Here is a 21,376-nt window from a genome sequence, read left to right as displayed (position 1 = left end):
TGTCTGCTCCCTTTGTTGGACAGCATAGCTGTGAAACAGTCCAATGCCTGTCAAGAGGAAAAACAACTTCTTTAACAGTAGTTATGTATGATTTGATCTCACAAGCACCATCTTAATCTAAATGAGCCCAAATCCAATCCAGCCATGGTAAGTAAAATTATTTCACGGTCCATGTATAGAGTCAAACAACGGAGTTCAAAAGGATGTAATAAGAACTTCTAAACTCTGTAATGTAGTGGATTTGTGGAAAGTAGAAAAGAAGCCTCATATTACAATAAAAAGGAAAGAACTTAAAACCTTTACTCTCGTTCATATGCAATCCCAGCTCACATCAGCTGAAATCATTTTGTAGCATGCTGTTTGTATGACAACAGTAAATCTTTCAGCACATTACTGCAAACAACCTTCCTAATAGTGATGAAAGCCTCTGATTAGACAGATCACAAACATTCCACATACAGTCCAACTGCTTCAAACAAAACTAAATGTATATTCCCACCTCACATTCCCAAACAGAGTACTTTGTGAGACAAGGCTAGAATTTGGGTAAGCAATTTCTGGATGAAGTCTTACCGCACCTCCTGAAAAATATTCACTGCTGTGGTTGAAGAATTACTGTCGAAGTTGTAAGCAATCCTGCTGCACCAATTCAGGAGGTCTCTAAAAAGAAAAACCACAAAGATTTGGTACAAACAAGCCGAAACACACAGCACCTTCTTTCATGTTCAGCTTAGGTCACCACAGCATCTTCTGGCAGTTGTACATGTAGTTGTTGTGCAAGTAGCTGAACACATAAAGACCAATAGTGTTGCTTTCAGACACGTTTCTTAGAAATAGATAACACACACTCACAGTTGAACCATAAAGTAATTATGAGACTAAAAGGTATTAAAAAATGCAGAAAGGTATAAAATCTTATTTTTTCAAGATACAGACTCCTTATGAACAGCAAAATCTTCCGAAAGACAAGGAAACATGTAATTCTAGAAAAATAACCCTTTTTTAAAATTACTGACATTCTTACGCTCCACAAAAATAACAGGCATCTAGTATTTACTTACTAATTCACAAAGCACTGCTGGTTACAGAAATTCTACATGAGCAGAACTGACACTTGGTATGAGAGGAAGAAATAATTGAGCATCAAGCTACATTTCATTGTAAAAATTCTGAATTTAATAATACACTAAAAATCTGGGTTTTTTCAGTCATCTGCAAGTTAGAATGCTGTGAGTGTTCAATATGAAATAATCTAGATAGGGAAACATATTCAGTTGTTGAAAACATTATCTTGTAGCTCATATGAGAACACTATATAGCACATTTCAGTTCTTAACTAGTACTGATACCTTGTGTTAAATGAAGTAAGATTTAATTCATATGGCTTGATACCTATCTATATAAAAAATCTACTTTTTTTTTTTGAGGGAAAAGTTTAAGTACAGAAAATAGAAAGTTTGAGTTTCTTAAAAGACACATTAATCGAAGTTTTAAAATTAAAAATGTATTTCTCTAGTTTTTACGAAATCCCAGGTTTTCAAAATTTTATCATTGTATTTTAAGATGTTAAGAAAAATAACTAAAAATAAACCTTTCTATCTCTGTAGCTAGCTGACTTCGAATAAACATAAAAGAAAGGACAACCTTAGAGACAGTTCTCGTCCTTCCAGATTTGGTTTCCTATGTTCTGATTTCGATTCTGATGAATCTTCTGGTATGTGACTGGAGCCATAAGCACTGTTTTCTGATGCCTGATACTTGTCTCCTGTAAGGTCAATGTAAATGTCCAGCAAGTGATCTGTTACAAGAGCAAGGTTGGGATATCTCCTTTGAAGGACCTGAAAGAAGAAACAAAACAAAACCAATAACAACAACAACAAAATAACCATTAGCACTTGAAAGAAACCACTAGTCCCCCAAATTCTACTAGGAAATGCTCTCAATAGATACCTAAGCTAGGAAGCTACACAAAACTGCTCTCTTGCAATCTCTCATCTGAGGAAAACAGAAATTATTATGGCTTGTTTGATGCCAAAAATTAATTTTGCCAACTCAACTCTACTCAAATTCATTTAATACATTTGCACAAATACCAACAGGAAAAGCAAAAGGTACATTCAACCCTATCAAATCCAAATCACGATCATACAACTCTACAACTCAGAAGTTCATACCTCTTGTCCTTCTTCATAACTGAATTTATTTGAGCATTCATGTTGTCTGTTCACTTTGCTGACAAAGACACATTAAGGGGCTAATTTTTCTTCTTTGATTTTCTTTCAGTTCTCTCTACTAAAGCTTGCCAAACAAAATATTGCTTGCCAAAATTACTTTTCACAGGCACAGGCCAGGAAAACTGGTCCTACCCTGCCAGACTGATTTTAAGATTAACAAGAATATGAGTCTGTTTCCAAGACAAGCAAGTGGGTATTCTCTAACCTTGTCTCTTCTATTACTACTAGGGAATCTTACAGTGTTTAATTTATGTGTACAAAGTTACAAAAAAAAAGAACAAAAAGAACATAGTGATAAGTGACACATTTAGCACTGAACCCTCCTTTTTTCCTGAGGCTCTGATAGCCAAGCTTCACTTTAAAATTGGTCCTTTCTTGAGGTTGTCTTTGGCATCAAGTTTGGCCAGATAACTGTTTTCAAATATTGCAACTCTGAGCTTCCCACATGGATCTTTTTGTAGTTATAGCACACAAGTGTGCACATCTCCATGAAACCATCTGCAGAGGCCTCGCCATGCATCTACACGCTTCCCTGCAACAAAATCTACAAGGATTAAATACATGCTGTTCTTGACCCATTACTAACAATTAGCTGACAAATGACAAAAAATGAAAAACACACAGATATTTAAGGTCATCCATAACTGTACTGGCTGCTGAACAAGTCCAAAGGAGTGAATAAATTCTCCTGGAAAACTATCTTCTTCATTCTAGAAAATGCAGCACTTTCTTCTCAACTCTTTTGGTAGAGACTGTTCACTCCCTTTTCCCTTAGGCAAGGTTCTTATAAAATCAGATTCTATTCTGAGCTCTGTATCACAAGGAGAATCTCCAGAGAATTTTATTTTCATATGAGTCCTAGAGTCCTTTAATTTTCTTAAGAACTAAACTAAGTAAACACTTCCCAGAGATGCTAATAGAAGACGTCAAGCAGTTATTTTTAATTGATAACTGACCAACTCTTTTGCAACTCTAAGCTTAGATCTCAAAATTAGATTAAGCCCAATTTTTCTTTTTCTCTTGCTTTTAAATCTCTCTGGGCTAATAAGTGGCAAAGGAACATGATTCTTAGAGCCACACAAAGAAGAACTGTGTTAGTCAGGGCAAGCTCCAGGAATTTTTTGTTCAATTCATTTCAAATTTTCCTGACAAACCATCCATTTACTTCAAAATTGACAGTACAAAGCTGAAATTATGAGAGCATATTGCGGAACTTGAAAATACTACTGAGAAACATTTACTACCCTTAATTGAAACTATTATTCATGTCATATGTCACAATAGAACAACATACACCATACCTCCTTAAGTTCCTCTTTGCTCATGTTATCCAGATGTATTTTGGTCCAATATTTGTCCAAAAGAGCAGCATGGCTGCTTTGCTGCCTGTACCAACCTCCACCACAACTGAATATCCTAAAGAAGAAACACAGCATATTGAGTGTTGCTGAAAAACTCAATATTTTCAATGCATTCCTTTACATCAAAAAATGTTACATATTGCTGCTACAGCATAATGTGCATGCATAGATGACACTGTCTCTCACTTACTGTCATGTACCCTACCTTGCCCATTCATGCTTTTCAAATTGTCTGTTCTTTTATTAAAGTGTTTTTCTCCCTGTAGTGCATAATCTCTTTAGAGATACTTCCAGAAAGACAACTGACAATCAATTAAGTCTATCAGAAGCAATATACAGAATCCTTTGTGAAGAGAGAAGCCTAAGAGAAGTGGCCTGGGAAATACTTTAAAGGACCTGTGATCTATTGCAGAGATGTAGGAAAAGCAGTCTTGTCCCCTCCGGTAGTGGGTTTCTGCGGCTGGGTTTCAGTAGCTGGGGGGCTACTGGGGTGGCTTCTGCTAGAAGCTTCTGGAAGCTTCCCCTGTCTGGTGGAGTCAATGCCAGCCGGCTCCAGGATGGGCTTCCTGCTGCTGGCCAAGGCCAAGCCAACCAGGAGTGATAGTAATGCCTACATATTTAAGAACAGAAGGTTGTTGTGCAGTGAAAATGCCTGCCAGGGAAGAGTGGAGTGAGACCATGGGAACGACAATGCTGACACCAAGATCAGTGCAGAAGGAGGGGCAGGAGGTGCTCCAGGTGCCGGAGCTGAGGCCCTGCAGCCCGTGGTGCAGCCCATGGTGGAGCAGCTGTGCCCCTGCAGCCCAGGGAGGAGCCCATGATGGAGCAGGTGGATATCTGAAGGAGGCTGTGACCCTGTGGGGGGCCCAGGATGGAGCACAGCCCTGCTGGGGAGACCTGCAGCCCATGAAGAAAGGAGCAAATGCTGGATCAGGTTTTTCCTGGGTAGAACTTGTGGCCCCCTGTGGGGGACCCACACCAGTACTGCTCATTTGTGAAGGACTGCACCCCATGGAGAAGTGACCCACAGGACAGCAGTTTCATGAAGAATTGTTGTCTGTGCGATGGACTCACGCTGGAGAGGTCCATTAAGGACTGTCTCACATGGGAAGGACCCCCTGGAGGAGGGGAAGGACTCCTCTCCTTGATCAGTGGCAGAAACAACATCTGACCGTAACCCCCCTTTCTCATCCCCCTGTATTGCTGTGAGGGGGAGGAGGGAGAACATGGAAGGAAGGATGGGTGGGGGGGAAGATGTTTTTAAGATTATTTTACTTCTCACTCTTTTGCTCTGTTCCTGTTAGTAATAATTTTAAGAATTATACCCACTTTGAGTGTGTTTTGCCCGTGATGGAGATCAGTAAGTGACTTTTCCCAGCTCTTAACTCATGAATCCTTCGCTGTTTTTTTTCCTTCCTCCCCTCTGTTCAGTTGCAGAGGGGAGTGAGACAGCAGTTTTAATGGGTACTTCTTGGTATTGAGCCAAGGTTAAGGCACTACACCTCCCACAGCCTTTCCCGGTTACTTTTCCTCAGTCTTCACTCACAATCCTTTCCCTGATCAGTTTCTTTCTCTTTCATATTTCACTGCAGAAATAACTATTCACCCATGTATTTTTACCCACTATGGAAGTAGCCTTGCATGTGCAAAAGCATTAGATTTGGGTTTGTGGTTTGGTTTTTGTTTTCTGGTGTTGTTGTTGGTTGGTTGGTTTTATCTATTTATTCATTTTATTGTCTTTGTCTTTTATTTTTACATAATATTTCCCATCTGCAAATAGCAACAGATTTATTGTATCTACTCTAACTAGCTCAATGCAAACTGTAATTTCCTACTATCCAAACTGTTCACCATGTGCTGGTTATACAGGCTTAATTTTCTTTGTTGTAGCTGGTATGGAACTGTGTTTTGCATTTGTGACCAAAACAGCATCAATAACACCGGGATGTCTACAGCATCAAGGTCTTTTCTGCTTCTCCTACGGCCCCACCAGGGAGGACGCTGGGGGAGTTGGAAGGGACACAGCTGAGACAGCTGATCCTGACTGACCAAAGGGATATTCCCATCATGCTTAGCATATAAATCTGGAGGAAGAAGGAAGGGTGGTGATGTTCAGAGTCATGCATGATGGAGCCCTGCTTCCCTGCAGACAGCTGAACAGCTGCCTGCCAATGGGAAGTGGTGAATGCATTCCTTGTTTTGCTTTGCTTCTGTGAGCAACTTTTACTTTACCTATTCATAGAATCAGATGGGTTGGAAAGGACCTCTGAGATCATCAAGTCCAACCCTTATTAAACTGTCCTTATCCCAACCTTAGAGTTTTCTCACTCTTACTCTTCCAATTCTCTCCTCCATCCTGCTCTGAGGGAGTGGGCCATCAGGCTTTGTGGTGCTTAGTTGCTGGCTGGGGTTAAACCATGACAATCAAGCATTAAGAAGAAAAAAATCTTAGGAGATTAGGCAACCAAAAGAGATGAACACAAAAGACTCGATTACAGAAAAAAATAGATCAGATAAATCAAAGAAAAGAAAAAATTATGGAAGACAAAAGCATAAAAATTTGTGAAAGGCTTTAAAATAAATTATAAAACATTTCAAAAACCATGTAACTACCATTCCCCATATAGACCTCCAAATCTTTAATCCTGATACAATATTAAGTCTTATTACAAAAGAAGTGATTTTGACATCTAAGGCATGAGCCACTACTACAGTGAAACAATCAGGGAGAGTACCTTAAATCTTTTTCTGGTTAGAAAACATTACAAACATCTATACTGACACAAGACTTTCATAAATATCAAGAATAAACCTTCTTCACACAGTAATTCCAGAGAGTGGTATTCTGTTTTGGTGAGAGGTTGGTTTTTTAAGGTTCCCCCGCAGCGAGGTTCTCAACAAGACTGAGGGAATGGATTCAACTGGTAATAACATAAGGCTGCTTACAAGTGAAAAAAACCATTTCAGACTCGCTATGGCTTCTATTACTTGTTAAGAAGAAATTGCTAAAATACTCCTGACCAAGTACCTTGCACTTAAAAGTACTTTGGACTTAAAAAGAGGATATCCATGCTCTCAATATCTTTTAGTTCACAAACCTACCTCCTGGTTGCAAAAAACTGGAATCCTGATGCTACTTTTAAACAGTCACCACGACCAGGAATCAGTAACTCTCTCTTCTCCAAAAGAGGAATCAGCACAGAGATCTAGAGATAAAAATGACATTCTTTTTTGTGAAACTGTAACAGACAGCACAACCATCCACACTCATTTCACACTTGAGATGTTGGAGCAATTCCACCATTACATTGTCAGCAACTGCTGTTCCTGCAGATTGCTCTTCCAAGTGATGCTAACAGGAATTGCAGAGCCATTTTAATCAGCAGTGGAAGTCACAGGTGTAAAGTTTACCTATCTTCCTTCTCCTGTATTCAGATTAAATTATAAGGGAATGGAAATTATAGCCTTTACATTGCAAGTCCAAATCAAAACTAATCTCAAATTCTTGAATTCATTATTATTCACTTTCACATCAGAAGCCTTATTTTCTTTATGTGCCTGAACAAAGATGACCTGCATCTCCAAGATGTCATTCTCAAACATCAACATTTTTCAGTGTATACCCTGCTACCCTCAGGAGAGTTTGGTATCTATTTATTTGGTATCTATTTATCCTTCCCTGGGGAAGGACAGTAACTGTGGTGGAAGGAAAAAAGGGAGGTGGGACCACAGTGATCCCTCAGCACAGAGGGAGGTAAGCGCAAACATTTTGATATAGAGAAAGGAGACAGGATGCCTGTAGGATCTGAAGAAAGGGAGAGTGTGATGAATGCAGGATACTACTCGGGGCATGCTTATGGTGAGTGCAGTGAGTTGAATCCACAGAAGCAAGTAAGTGCATGACCCCTGGCAGTGAACTGTCTAGTACACAGAAGCAGTACTTCTTAGCTTTCTATAGATTTTCTATATTTCAGAAGCCTAGAACCCAGTAAACAAACTGTCAGGTTATTCAGTCACACAAAGGATGCTTTACCAAACAGATGTTAAAGTAAACAACGATCTGCAGAATATCTGGCAGGCCTATACAGCACATCATTCTTGCAGATGACATGTTTTCAGTAGGCATTATTTCAAAAGGGAAGGATGACAGTCTAACTAGTTGTTCTGGAGCTGAAAACAGGAAATCCATTAAAACCTAAAACGCTTAATGCAACAACACATTTTTAATATCCAAGCCAGAGGTAAAAATGTGTAGGAAAAGAAAACAAACAAACAAACAAAAACAAACCAAAAAAGCAGCACAACACAACAAAACACTAAAAAGATCTTAAAAGCAGCACTACCCTAATACACTGACAATATTCTGTGGTGTTTAGGGCCACCTTTGTTTTCAAATGCCAAAACATGATTAAATAGACAGATATCTCATTATCAACGTCAATTCCAATCTTCAGAGTGAAATTTCGCATCAGTGGTAGCATCATGACTACTCTGTAATAATGACAAAATCTAAGGTGGTGTGCTAATATATGAACAAAGACAGACAGGTTAGTTCTTCCTAACCCCTTTTAGAGGAAGAGCAGCATTTTTAGCTTGCTGTTACAGAACCCATGGTAATTAGACTGCCAAAACTGCTATCGTGGGCATTAAGACCAGTACCCTAAAGTGAACATAAACCTACATACCACATCCAGAGGAGCATAATCAATGTCTTCCAGAAGTATCCAATGACCTTTGGTAACAGCTTGTGTCAAGGTTCCAGGCTGCCACACAAACTCCCCTGGTACATCTGTACAACGATACATACCGAGCAGCGTCTATGACAGAAACAATCAGTAAATGAGAGACGTGATCATGACATCCCTTAAGAAACTCAGAGAAAAGAATTACAAATATGACCAAGGTTGGCATGCAAGCAACACACACTTAGCCCTCACGTTACTAAACAATCCATCTAGAAATCTGTGCCCACCATGACACCTTTTTTCATTATGAAAAAGAAGTTTCCCCCTTTTACATGTATGATAATCAAACAAACATAGTAATTAAAACAAACTAGGTAACTGGAAGTGAATCTATGAGCTATGTCACCATAACTTACAAAGAGGAAACTGTTTAGGATTGCACTGAACTTTTACATTTTTGAAAAGCCTATGACTAAGGTAGTAAAAGGAACTGTAAAGCAAGATATTCAAAGGTAAAAATCAGTCAAGTGTTGCTTCTCTCTCAAATTGTAACTTCTATATTTAAGCATTGCTTAAATAACTAAGTTTATGGTTTCACCACTTTTTCTTAATATAGCAGTCTTAATCACGTATATGAAAAGATACAGTTGCGAGATGGTGAAACCAGCTGTGCCATGCAAGTAAAGAAAGTGCTCATGCATTCCAATAAAAACCTTCAGATAGCACTTCTGGCAGAGGCTAACCACCTTTGAAAACTAAATATAAATTGAGCCAAAAAACATAAATCAATTCAAGCTCAAAAGTTATATATGAAAACCCAAAAGAATGCGGAATTATCTTCACCTCTGGTTTTATCCCTACAGATAGAGCTAGATCACTATGAATTAATTGCAAATCTCCTCAACATCATGGGATTTTGCTTCATCTCATCCTTACCACAAAAAAGTTGGCATCAGATTAAACTGACATCAGCTCACTTAAACTGAAATGAAAGTGTTCATATAACCTTTGGCACCAGCTTGAGTCATTTTAGAATCATGTTTTTTCCAATGTAAATCAATTTTTTTTAATTAAAGAAATCAATATAGGTCTTCTACACAGAAAACCCTGATAAAACAATTTGAATGACACAGATACAGCACAATTATGCAAAGACTTTAAAACCTATGGAAACTTAACTATTACTTTTCTTCACATTTATTTATTTATTCATTCTCATCAATTTTAAGACCAATACTATAGAGTTGGGCACTGTGAGGTCCTTCAGTAAAACATTAAATTATCAGAAAATTAAGCCCATGTTTTAAGTAAAAATGATGCCCTATCATTCAGCAATAAAACAAATTCATCAGTTACCTTACTATCAGTTTGATCTCCAAGCTGCACTTTCAAAATATGAGGAGGTTTTGCTCTTCCTGTAACAGCTGCTAAATATTCAATTAAAGAAGTTTTGCCACATCCTATTGGTCCTTCTAATAAAACAGGAGTCTGATTTGCTACAGCAATAGCAAGGTTCTGAAGATTTGTGAAGGCAGATTCAACCAAAACAAAAGTGTTCGTGTTATTTTCCTGTTCAAACATAAAATTTGGGTTAATACACCAAAATCGTTACTTTTCTTACAGGTTCTACAACACAGAACAATTAGGAAAGTGAGTCTGACAACTAGAAAAATTTTGGCTTGCAGATCTGCATATAAAATGAAGCAGTCTAAAGCTGTATTTAATTACAGATATTAAAACAGATTTAATCAAAAGCCTATTAAAGGTGAAATACTTAATAAAAAGTATAAGTAGAATCTGTTCCCAAAGGGAGTTCACACTAAATTATCAGTACAGGCATTGTAACTACTCCATCATAACACATGTCAATCGAATGCAATTCACAGTGTAAGTGAACTTAAGTCATCAGAATGGATCCAAATCACAGGACAAATCAAACAGTAGTTGGATTCAGATGATGTAAGTATGAATATAACTGAATAAATATGAATATTTACTTCTTTCTACAGAGGCCAAAGTAAAAGATCATTAAACTCAGTGAATGGGAAAAAAAAGGGTTAATTTAGTAATTTTACTCAAATTAATGCAGTTTATTGAATGCTAATTAATCAGTGCTACAAATAGTCTCCAAATACTTTGACTTTTATAGTCACATATCAGTATGTGGCACAAAAATGAGGGCTTTTTGCCAAAAGGCACAGAGGAAAGAAATCAGAGCACTGAAACAAGTGACTTTTATTTAAGTCTGACCTTCTTTTCAGATAATAGTTTCACGTATTTGTCTGGTAACAGTGCTAGTTTTTAAGAGTACCTGCCCTCCTCGCAGTTGCTCCTACATCTTTGTCAGACCTCCTAAGCTGTTACTGGAACCTCTCTTAAGTAACTGGAACTACACTGGAGACCAGATCAGTGCAATATGTGTGGCATATAAAAATATAAAAGTATGAAGTTCAGGTAAGTTCCCTCTTCCCTCACAGACAGGGAGTATCCTTTCAGTAATCCAGTTTATAGCATGGCCTATAGCAGTGACACTGGCACGAGAGTAACAATCTTCTTAAACAGCTCTACAGTTTCTTCCCCACTACAATGAATTTCAAACCATTCTCTCAATCCTATGAAAAAACTAAAAGGCTAGAAAGGAGCAAATTCAACAACAGAAGCTGAACAGGGAGAGAAATATGAAGGAAAATTCCTTTTTTTTCCTTGCTTATGCTACTCAAAAACTTCTGGACACTGTCAGTCTTCATTCATTTCTTTGTCCTTTCGTAGATCAGTGTTGCAAAATTAAACAAGAAAACTCAGCTAAGAGCCAAAACTGAATCTAAAGGAGGCAAACAATTGAGAACACAGCTACAAAGAGGAACTTGAACAGCTCAAGTTAAATAGCAATTCAAGAGAAAAAAGGTTAAACACAGTTTGTTCAAAAACATTTGATGGGCTTCCCAAAACTATAAGGCACTATAGTCTGCATTACACTTCACTCAAGTGGAGACAGTAAGTTCTTGCTCACTTTCTTGGCCCTTTTTCAGCCTTCTAGGAGACTACGTAGCAGCCTTGTTTTCTTTTGTTAAGAGAAGAACTAAGCATATATTTGGAGAAAGGCTGTTTATAAGATGATGCCTGTATAGCAAAAACACCGTATCACACAGGCAAAAGCAACTCCACCAGATCCTGCCTTTACTCAGCTATGGATCATCACCCCAGCTTGGACTGGAGATACTATGAAAGGGTGAACAGTTTTTTGCAGTAATTTGTACAAACTCCTACTCAAAGATAAAATGAACAGTGCTGTGGCTCCTTCATTACTTCATTCCACTTCAGAGTTTCTCTGCAGTGTCTGTCATGCAACACTAGCTTATAGCACACATGGAGAAAGCTATACACATTACTTAAGAGTATCTCAATAGCATTTAATCAGGAAATAAAGTCAGTTCACTGTACTTAAGAGATTCCTAAAAAAAAAAAAAAAAAAAATAAAATATTAGATTTAACCATGAGTTACATACCTGCTCTTCAGAAACACGGTGTAGTCTAGGCAGCACAATGCCACATACAGCCACTACATGTGCAGAGAGGTCGCCCGACACAATATGTCCTTGTGTATACTGCAGTTCTTTCTGCTTTTGCCAAAATGAGGAGTCTGGATTGGCCAAAACAAGAGCTTGTTCCACATTCTGCAGCTGGGATTCTTCTAGTAGCCTGTGAAACCCGTGTTTATTAATTCAACTGAAAGTCATCAAGAGAAACAAATAGTATTCAAGACTTTAAAAGTCCTTACTTTAGTCTGAAATGTATCAGCTCCTCAGGATTGAATATCTTCTTCAGGAAAGATAATTTATGTTCATCATTCATGCATGTAACCAGAGCAAGACAGTTCGCAGTATACCTAAAAATTATATTCAAAACAAAGCATGTAAAAACATAGGTTAAAGAAATGTAGTTTGACAACTGCAAACTGCAAAACAAAACATCAAGTTTGGAAAAATGTGCCGAAAACTTCATTCACAGAAATTATTTTAGCACTACGCTTAAAAACGTAGAGAAACACCTCAGAACTGAGGAGAGAAATTCTATCACAGCACAGTTTACCATTTATACACCAATTAGCTAACATTCCTTCAAGGAATTGAATTATCAGTAGAAATATAATAACGGAAAGCACTTACCCAAATAAATGAACATTAACATATGGGAAAAGGAAAATAAGGTCTTTGTCTAATTTTTTTCTCCTACCACTTCCCTTCCAAAATTTTCGTGCTAATTTTAAAGTTACCATAATGCAATTAAATCAATTTTCAGTACCAAAAGAAGCTAACAACTCTCATGTCTTGACTTCTTTACTACATAAAGTTGTCTTGTAACAAAAGGACATGTAACATAAATCATAAACCACTCTTTATTTATTATAATGCTGTTTTTACCTTCCAAGAACTAAGTTTTTAATGAGCTTGGTGCGGGAGGGAGGGAGGGATAGCCAGAAGACTGGTTTAGGACAAAGTTTAAAAGTCAGCTCGTTCACGTAAGATTACTAGTTGAACATCAGCTAAACCCATTCTGTTCCATGTATTAGAAGTACTATCTCTTTTTCTAAGACTATTTAAGTGTATCTCATCCTGAAGAGCATCATAAATGGCTCATAGATTTGACAACACTAGTTTCTGCCCTTTCTAAATTATACACCCTACTTTAAAATTATGCGTTACTAACGTAATTCTGAATTTATGTTTTAAAAATTGAAGACTATTAAAGATCCTTTTTAAAATAAAAGGCACTATCAATACTATCATTCATATAAATAAAGCAGAACATGTGATTAGGTTGAAGCCCTGCAGGCAGACGCCATAAAACATCTAACCATGCAAAACCTCTAACAAGGCCAGTACGGAGTGTAGCTTAAATAAGCAAAGTTTTACAGTGGCTGAGAAATCTATATACACAGAATAGAAAAAAGAACCAACTTGCTAATAATGTATCAATGCAGAATACTAACATATATCATTGTAATGTAAGAAGGAAGGAGTGTTCATTCATCTTTACTGTTTTCTAGGATAACTTGCTACAATGCATGCAATACACCAACAGGCTTACAGCACAGGTGAAGGGGTAAGTTTACCAGTTTCCCTGAATCCAACTTGGGCAAACTGAAGTTATTCAAGAGGATTCTCCAGACCATAGCTTTAAGCACATCTAAGAGCTAGCCTAAAATTCACTTTGTGATAGATCACCAAAGCTTTCAAAAAGATCAGGTAAGAGGTACAATCACAGATACCATTGGAAGGAATTCTGGTATTATTTGAAGATGCTTTCTACTTGCATGTGACACTGTTAACTACAGTTCAAGACACAGATAAATTTTTTCAATGGAGAAGATTCTGAGTTTTAACTTACCAGCGTACTAAAGTGTCGTGACTCCTTAGGAGTGGAATACACACGCTCCAGTCCCACATTTCCCGGAAAGCTGATTGCTCCTTTTGCAAAAATCTGTAGGCTGCTTCCATGAGGTCCCGTAACTTCATTCGCCTGCGCCCATATTGGACTGTGTTTGCATCTGAGCTCTCCAGGAAAAGCCTCTGGAAAACTGGTGATGTAGTCTTAAAGTATCTTAAGGCAAATCTTTAGAAGAGAGAGAAAAAGTGATGGAACAAAGACATTAAGCCAGAGGAAAGGAAACCAGCCACTGATAAAAATGCCAGGGCAGAGGTCCTAAGACAGTAATTGATGGTACTAAGAACTAAGGCCTGTAATTAACTTAGTCCACACTTGGAAAGAAAAACACTTCAGAAATCAGCTGACAAAAGATACTTTACTGTATTAGAAATCATCACTTAATTATCAAGGGGAAACCTTTGGTGAAATCTCTTTGACTACTCTTTTTTACTGAAAAAGTAATGCCAATTCCTACTTATGTAACTTTATATTCTACTGGCCTACAGGTCTAATTTTAAATACAGAGATTTTGATAGTGAAAATTTTCATGGTAGTTCTTTTGCTCTTCTTTGGATCATAGATGAAAATCACAATAAGATCTTAGAACGCGATTTCATTTAAATAAGTTGTGTTAGAAACTCGCATTTACTAAATTCTTTCTACACTTGTTATTGTGGGAGACAATCCAAATTCTAACATCACCTCTCATCACCAGTGAACACTGACAAACACATACTCCCTAAGTTCAAACACTGCACAGAGTGACTTCACATTACTCACGGCAAAACGTCAGGGTGGTCAGCAACCAGCTTGCTCATAGCTACACACAGCCTTTCATGCCGATCGTGGTTGATCTGGCCACCAGCTTTAATGGCTTCTGCATTTCTTTCCAACAAATCCAACAAGATTGGTCGAACTTGACGGCCAATCAACAGGGTACACTCTTTATCCAGCAGTAACTGTGCTAAGGTATCGAGGATGCATTGCCGATCCTGCTGAGTCCAAATCTAAAGGAATGGAAAGTAAGAACAGGTAAAATGGAAAATGAGTTGGGCTTTTAACTTCAGAATTATACATGCAGGATTCAGACTGAATTTTACGGGAACAAATCATTCAAAGTCAGAAGGGAATCCAAAAGTCACGATGCAAGTACTTAATTGACACGCCTCTCCATATTTTTAAAAAACTGAAAGGAGAAAAAAAGAGTAACATGAAGAATGATTCACTAAATAGGAACTACAAAAGAGTCTCCAAATACTAAATTATAATTTACAGCTGAAAAATAAAAAAATATTTAAATTATTTGCTTCAAGAAAAAATTGGGACAATGTCATAACAACTAATACACCTTTGTTACTAGAATTTCCACTTTCTCAACAGCTCTGTCTCATGAAAGCCACAAAACATTTAAGAATTTGAGGTTTTAAATAGAGTTAAAGTTTCTTTAAGTTCACTATCTTTTTTCAAAAAAGAAGCATTCAATTGTGCATGATCACAGCCTTATTTCCATAGTTCCAATAGCAATTACAGCAAACAATGCTCCTGACAGTGAGCAGCAGGTATCTGCAATTTTGAGGTTGAGATTACTTTCTTTTTTTCTTTACTTTTACATAAAAATGGCCATTTATTGTGTGTAAGAGACTGGAAATTTAATAGTTAAGGATCAAAACAATTGGGCACTTGCAAAAGCAACAGGGTGCTTTGCTGACTATATGCAAGGTAACAGCCCAGGTGCAGAGGGGGTGAGCACTCACTACTTGAGGCTACAAGCTGGGTTTTGAGCCAGATTTGGGAAGAGGACAGTAAGAAACCAGATACTGTGAGGTGGGATAATGCTTTTTATCATGCCAGTGTCCTCCCTTACACAAATCACCCAGGTGTGAAAACTACCCTCTGGGGAAGTACTGGGACATCACAGGTAGATCCGAAGGTATTCACCATTTCTGATGGGCCATAATTGGCTGCTGAAGTGAGAGGCAGCTGTAATGTCTTAAAAGGCATAGTAAGCTATCAAAGACCCCCATGATCCACAATGTTATTACATCACTCAGTATAAAACTCCCCGCAGGGAAGTACCCCTGTGTTCCCACCTGAACCTGAACATACATCAATCCACTGAAACGTGTATTTCGTGGGCCTCCCTCAACCCTGACAGATCAAGACTATGACTTTGACCAAGGGACATTTAAATTACAACAATCAAGTCTCACTGATGGATCCACAGGTGGTGATATCTTCCTACTCTTATCCTTTCTTTTCCCTAATACATTTTCTTAAGTGCTTTTTTTATGCTTTCATATTGCTATATTACTATAGCTAATAACCAAAATGGCTACATACCTCCTTTCCATGCAACCAAATTGTTCTTTAATAAAGCCTACATACATATATTTATAAACATGGATCGTTCAGTGTTGCTTCACTCTAATCCACCCCAAGTGATCTATTAAAAAGAACCTGAGTTACCCGTGCCTTCAGGGGCGGATCATGACCGTGTGAAACAAAATACTAGACTTTAGAATACATGTAAAACATATTCACCTCTGCTAGGAAAAAAAGAAAGAAAAAAACACCAACACATATTTCCTTCACGTTCCCCCCAATCTTCCTAACTTTATTACTGAAGATCAACAACCTACTTCTTGTGTCTTACACCTAAATTTCTCTGGTCTTTGAGCTCATGTTATTACCCACACACCTCTTCACTTCTACGATGTTTAACATATAATGCAGTATAAGTAATTCTGAAAATCAGGATTATGAATTTTGCACTGAAGCAGTTTTGCTCTTAACTTGGATGCTCTATTCTCCCCCCTTTAATGAGCAAACTCTTTTCCTATTCAAGACAGAAATATTCTGTAATTCAGGTAATCTTTTGTTTTAGCAAGACATGCAGCCAGTTGCTGCTCCTCCTAGACTTTTGTTACTCAAATAGAACCTCCTGAGCTCACAGATGGGCTGGTTTAATTGTTACAAGGTATATAACGTGCTGAGGTCCTTTGAAAGGGTGACCTTCTAAGGTTATACCACCGATGATATCCTTCTACAATACATGCATACCTGTTCAAGTTCCTTAGGTCTCCTGAATTTGAAAGAAACCAGGAAAGCTGCAGTATATATACATTATACACATCAAATCTATCACACTGATTGCAAGCAGTTTCTTACATGCCTTCTGTTTGTTTTTGATATAAGTTTATTTTCCTCTCATCTATCAGAGCAGGATCAAAAATAATTAAAAACTGGAGCAAGCAAGACACTGTTCATTACAGGGGATCAGATTTTGAGTGGAAAAATGATTCATAAGCTGTTCAAAGGCAGCATGACTAAAGAAACAGAAACAAACTCCACGGAAAAAAATATAAGTGCCTTCAGTTTCCAAATCGATTACATCTTTGGCTACCCAAACAGGGTACCACAGGGGCTTAATTTATTAACGAGATTTTTCAGTATCAAATAAAACCAGTTAACAAAAGTAAAAGAAATAATATGACTGACTTGGTAAAATTCTGTAGCTACATGACTAATATAAGACAAATTCATGACAATAGTAATTCTCTGAGAGCAAGCAGGTTTTTAATCATTGTGTGTAGTACCCTTAGGACGTATAAAACTGTTCAAATATCAGTGGCAACATTTTCATTCTACAAAGAGACTGTCTCTTTGATTTCAGAGACTAACTGAAAATTTAAGTAAAAGAATACTGTCAGAGAGGCTTTGTTTAACTAAAGATGGCCTTATGAAATACTCAGCTTTCTCAACCAGTAGCAATAGACAGCTGATCTGAAAATGTTCAAATATGGGACTGTGAATCTGCACACATGGTTCTGAACGGCTGCCTTAAGAAAGCATCACAACAGACTGTGCCTCCAAACACAGAACATATACACACATCGTCTATTATTAATAAGACACACGAAGCAGACACACAGCTAGAATCGGGACTCGAAGCCACACACAATTCCCATGCTCCAGCAGCATGTTGCACACCTCCTTCACAACCTGCGTGGCACTTTACTCAGTGCTCACAAGGTACAGAAATCTTCATTAATAACCAGCTTAATCCAAAGCCTGAAGTTCCTAGAAGAAAGGATCACAGCAATGAGCAATCTGGTCCCACACAAAATCCACATTTCTGCTCGTGACTCACAGGTTACACCACACACAGATTTAACAATGGGATGCTTCTGAAGAGTGGGAGGGCATAAGAGGAAGCAAGGGAAATCTTTCTTCCCCTGCAACACAGGAACACCCGTTCTTGTCTCTATTCCCTCACACAACAGATCTATCACTGCATGACTGTACAGCAATTAATTTTGCTAGATTACCCAAATTAATACTTCTTACAAAGTCTTCCATTGGGTGAGAAAGTTGAATGGATTTTTCATATCAGCAGACTCACCAGGTTCAAAACAAGCAACAAACATATGTGTCTTGGCCTTGGGAAGAGGCAAAAAGAAAACAGTAGCACCACTTTTTTTGGCAGCTCTTCAGTTCAGAAGCAAAGCAGTAGCCTGCTTTTTCAAGAAAAAAAAATTAAAAAGCAGAGGGGATATGCAGTCTCACAAGGAGTACAGGCTGGAACTTCCTACACCTCTCTCTCCCAGCATATCCTCTTTGAAAGGGTTAGATAGATCTCTCCTTCAAGAACAGCAAGAAATGTTCCCTTTGATTTTGTATCACTAACAAACTGTTTCCCAAAAATCAGAGCCCTTCAAAAACTAGACAGTACAGTCCAGGATTGAACAAAAGTGCAGCACACGTTGCCTTATTTATAATGTTACATGATGTAAAGCCTAATTAGTCTTTCAAATAAAAAGCTGAAGTCATATTTTAGGAGAAAAAAAAAAGGTCTGCCTTGGTTGCCAGGACATTTTTCTGACAGTCAATGAGTAGCTGTGTGAATTTGGGACAGGTAGGTCACCTCTTTTTCCCAACATTTATTAATATAAATGAATAAAAGCATTTATCAATATCAAATGCTGAGACTGAAGGACTAAAAATAAGAGCTTAGAGTTATTATTAAGACAATTTTCACTGCAACATTGCAAACTGGAAGGCAAAATGAAGGATGCCAAGCTAAACAGCAATTAACTTCTTAATTGAAATTACACCACTATAGGGAGCCAAAACATATACATTTGCAAAAAGCTGAACTGAAAATTCTATGCAGGAAGACTTCCTGACACACCTTTGGTGACACACCAAAGAACCAAAAGCACATTGTAGCCATCTGTGGACCCTACTGCTTATACAGTTTGCTTAAATTATTCAAAAACGGTGAGGCAGGAAACAAAGATTGGTTTAGAGAGCTCTTCATCCTATTTTCCTCATTAAGAGCACAGACATTTGCTGTACCTTTGCAGAGTTAAGTTATACACTAATACTCTACAAAAAAGGCTCTATTACATACTCAAGCAATGGAACCAGACCTTCCATCAACACATTAAACAGTGTCTTACTATGAACCTCAAAAGACCGTTCCTTACTCAGCAGTTGTGAGCAAGTTTTATTCCATTATGTAACACTGAAGAAGTAAGTTGCCAGAAAGACATAATGAAGCTGCAGGGCAAAGGGAGCTCTGGGTTTCCAGAATGCATGCTTCCTCGGTTACTTACAAAGTAACTTGTACGAAATGAGGTACGACATCGGGAATCGGAGATTATTTAGTGGCAAGATAAACCTAACATAATCCTAGATCTGCAGCTTCCAAGCCTGGAAATAGCAATTCACTTCTCAAAAGGATGCATAATTGCTAATTAACATGCTGTTCCAAACGCCCTCCATACAATCACTATTTAATAATTTCCACCTAGCAAGACTTTTAAACCTGAAGTGTATCTCCAGGCAGCAGAAGGGAAAGGGCACGATCTCTTCCTCTATCTCAGCCCTCGGTGACTCACTTCTGGTTCACTGCTCCATCTGTCTACTGCATCATGTATCCACACCATCCCCATCTCTATTCCTCATCTGTTTCTTTCTCTTGGATAGCAACCCTTCATGACTGCTTCCCACCAATGAGCATCAACTCTTCATCTCAGGAATATATATTCATGTCAATTTTACTTTGATCCTGTGATTTGCTGCGACAGAAGAAAAAGCCATCTGTCTGCCAACAAAGAACCTTGACTACCAGGATGAAAGCCTTCCCCAACCATAAGTAAGAGACAGCAATCAGACTAAAAGCCAATATTCTGAAAAAACATGATACTTTAGACTTTTCATCTTCAAACAACTGAGAAATTTCCTAGACACTCAAAAGAGAAATATGGACTTTGAGCCCCAAAATGTGTACACGACTTCAGGGCTTCAAAAGCTTTATCGTGAAGTGTATTAATGAAACAACATCTGATGCGCTGTTATCCTGTTATTACATCTCTTCAAGGATTTCAGAGACAGAAAGGAGATTGGCCTCAACTCTCCTAGAAGGCAGGTGTGCTTTTCAGAGTTCAGGCAGCCAAAGCATGAAAGTTATTACAACGACCATATTTCGAGCATCCCTACAATTTGTGAGACTGTGATTAAAGAAAAATCTCGAAGCAAACCCTAGAAAATCTAGCCCTCTGCCTTTTCATCCCACGTGTCTCACGTGCAGTTTTAAGGCAATTAAAGAAAAAGCACCAGGAAACAGCATCAGGGTAGGAACTAGTACGGTCTCAGTGCTTGATAACAACATCCCACCTCTGGCTATCACGCTTCCAGAGTCACCTTAAGGGACATGGCAGACACCGAAAATTTTAACTGCGGGGCAAAATGCCCTCTCGGGAGAGGAACCAGAACACAGGAGAGGACCTGCCTCACGGTCTGAAGCCCTGCAAGGGGAGGGGAGGGCAAGACACCACAACAGGGGGAGGGCGAAGGGGCAGGCAGAGAGCGGGGATTCAGGGCCGGCACGGGGCGGGGGGGGCCGCAGACAAAGCTGCGGGGCGGAGACGGCGGCACGGGGCGGGGAGAGGGGGCCAGCGGCGCAGTGCCCCCTTCCCCTCCACAGTTCTCCCCGCGGGACCCGCCCGGAGGGACAGCGGGCTCTCGGGGGCTTCTGCCGAGCTTCCCACCTGCTTCGCCAGGAATCTGCTCAGCTCCGCGCTGCTCTTCTCGTTCCTGCGCGCCACCAGCTTCAGCGGATCCGCCAGGCGGAACCGCAGATCCTCCCCGGCGGCCGCCGCCGCCGCCATCCCGCTCTGCCCGCTCCTCCGGCTCCCGCCGCACGTGCGGGCGCGACACGACCGCGGCTGAAACTTCCGCCCGGCCTCCGTCACGGGAAGCGCGGCCCCGCCCCGCCCCCCTGCCCCCGCTCCGAACTACAGCTCCCGGCGTGCACCGCATGGAACTACAGCTCCCGCTGTGCATCGCGCCTCCCCCCCACCCGAGCGCTCCGTCTGGGAGCGGAGCGAGCGATCCCGCTGGGATCAGGGCGCTGGGAACGCGGGGTTGGGTTGTCCGTGTGCTCGCCCTGTTCCGCTCCTTGGTTCCCAGAGAGCCGACTGCTCCTGGATCTGCCCGCCCTTTCGATCTGGGTCACGGCGCGGGCGGCTCGGGCGGCAGGAGCGTTACGGCCCCCGGTGCCCTGTGCGGCCGTGGCCGCTCGCGGAGCACGGGCGCGGCTCTCGGGCGGTAAACGATGTCCCCGCAGGGGTTCGGAAGCGGGATCGATCGCTGACAGCAGCAG

At 39.5% G+C, this 21,376-nt stretch overlaps 1 protein-coding gene across 1 annotated transcript in view; it reads right to left on the bottom strand.

Annotated features, from left to right (window-relative positions):
• Positions 1-20,882, bottom strand: part of MDN1 (midasin AAA ATPase 1) — a 95,095-nt gene extending 74,213 nt beyond the window's left edge. The window contains exons 1-11 of the mRNA XM_027896258.1: positions 20,763-20,882; positions 14,488-14,714; positions 13,669-13,893; positions 12,059-12,166; positions 11,787-11,979; positions 9,637-9,849; positions 8,281-8,412; positions 6,698-6,801; positions 3,536-3,650; positions 1,645-1,838; positions 579-660 (exon numbers count right to left, since the gene is read on the bottom strand). Coding sequence (XP_027752059.1) covers positions 579-660; positions 1,645-1,838; positions 3,536-3,650; positions 6,698-6,801; positions 8,281-8,412; positions 9,637-9,849; positions 11,787-11,979; positions 12,059-12,166; positions 13,669-13,893; positions 14,488-14,714; positions 20,763-20,882 — 1,713 coding nt within the window. The remainder of the gene's footprint in view (positions 1-578; positions 661-1,644; positions 1,839-3,535; positions 3,651-6,697; positions 6,802-8,280; positions 8,413-9,636; positions 9,850-11,786; positions 11,980-12,058; positions 12,167-13,668; positions 13,894-14,487; positions 14,715-20,762) is intronic.
• Between the last annotated feature and the right edge of the window lie 494 nt (positions 20,883-21,376).

Source organism: Empidonax traillii, unplaced genomic scaffold, assembly GCF_003031625.1.
Source record: "Empidonax traillii isolate 1590-97213 ecotype Southwest subspecies unplaced genomic scaffold, ASM303162v1 scaffold491:size805508, whole genome shotgun sequence".
NCBI classification, from domain to species: Eukaryota; Metazoa; Chordata; class Aves; order Passeriformes; family Tyrannidae; genus Empidonax; species Empidonax traillii.
The sequence above is the reverse complement of the archived record's forward strand: the minus strand, read 5'-3'. Positions and strand labels throughout refer to the sequence as shown.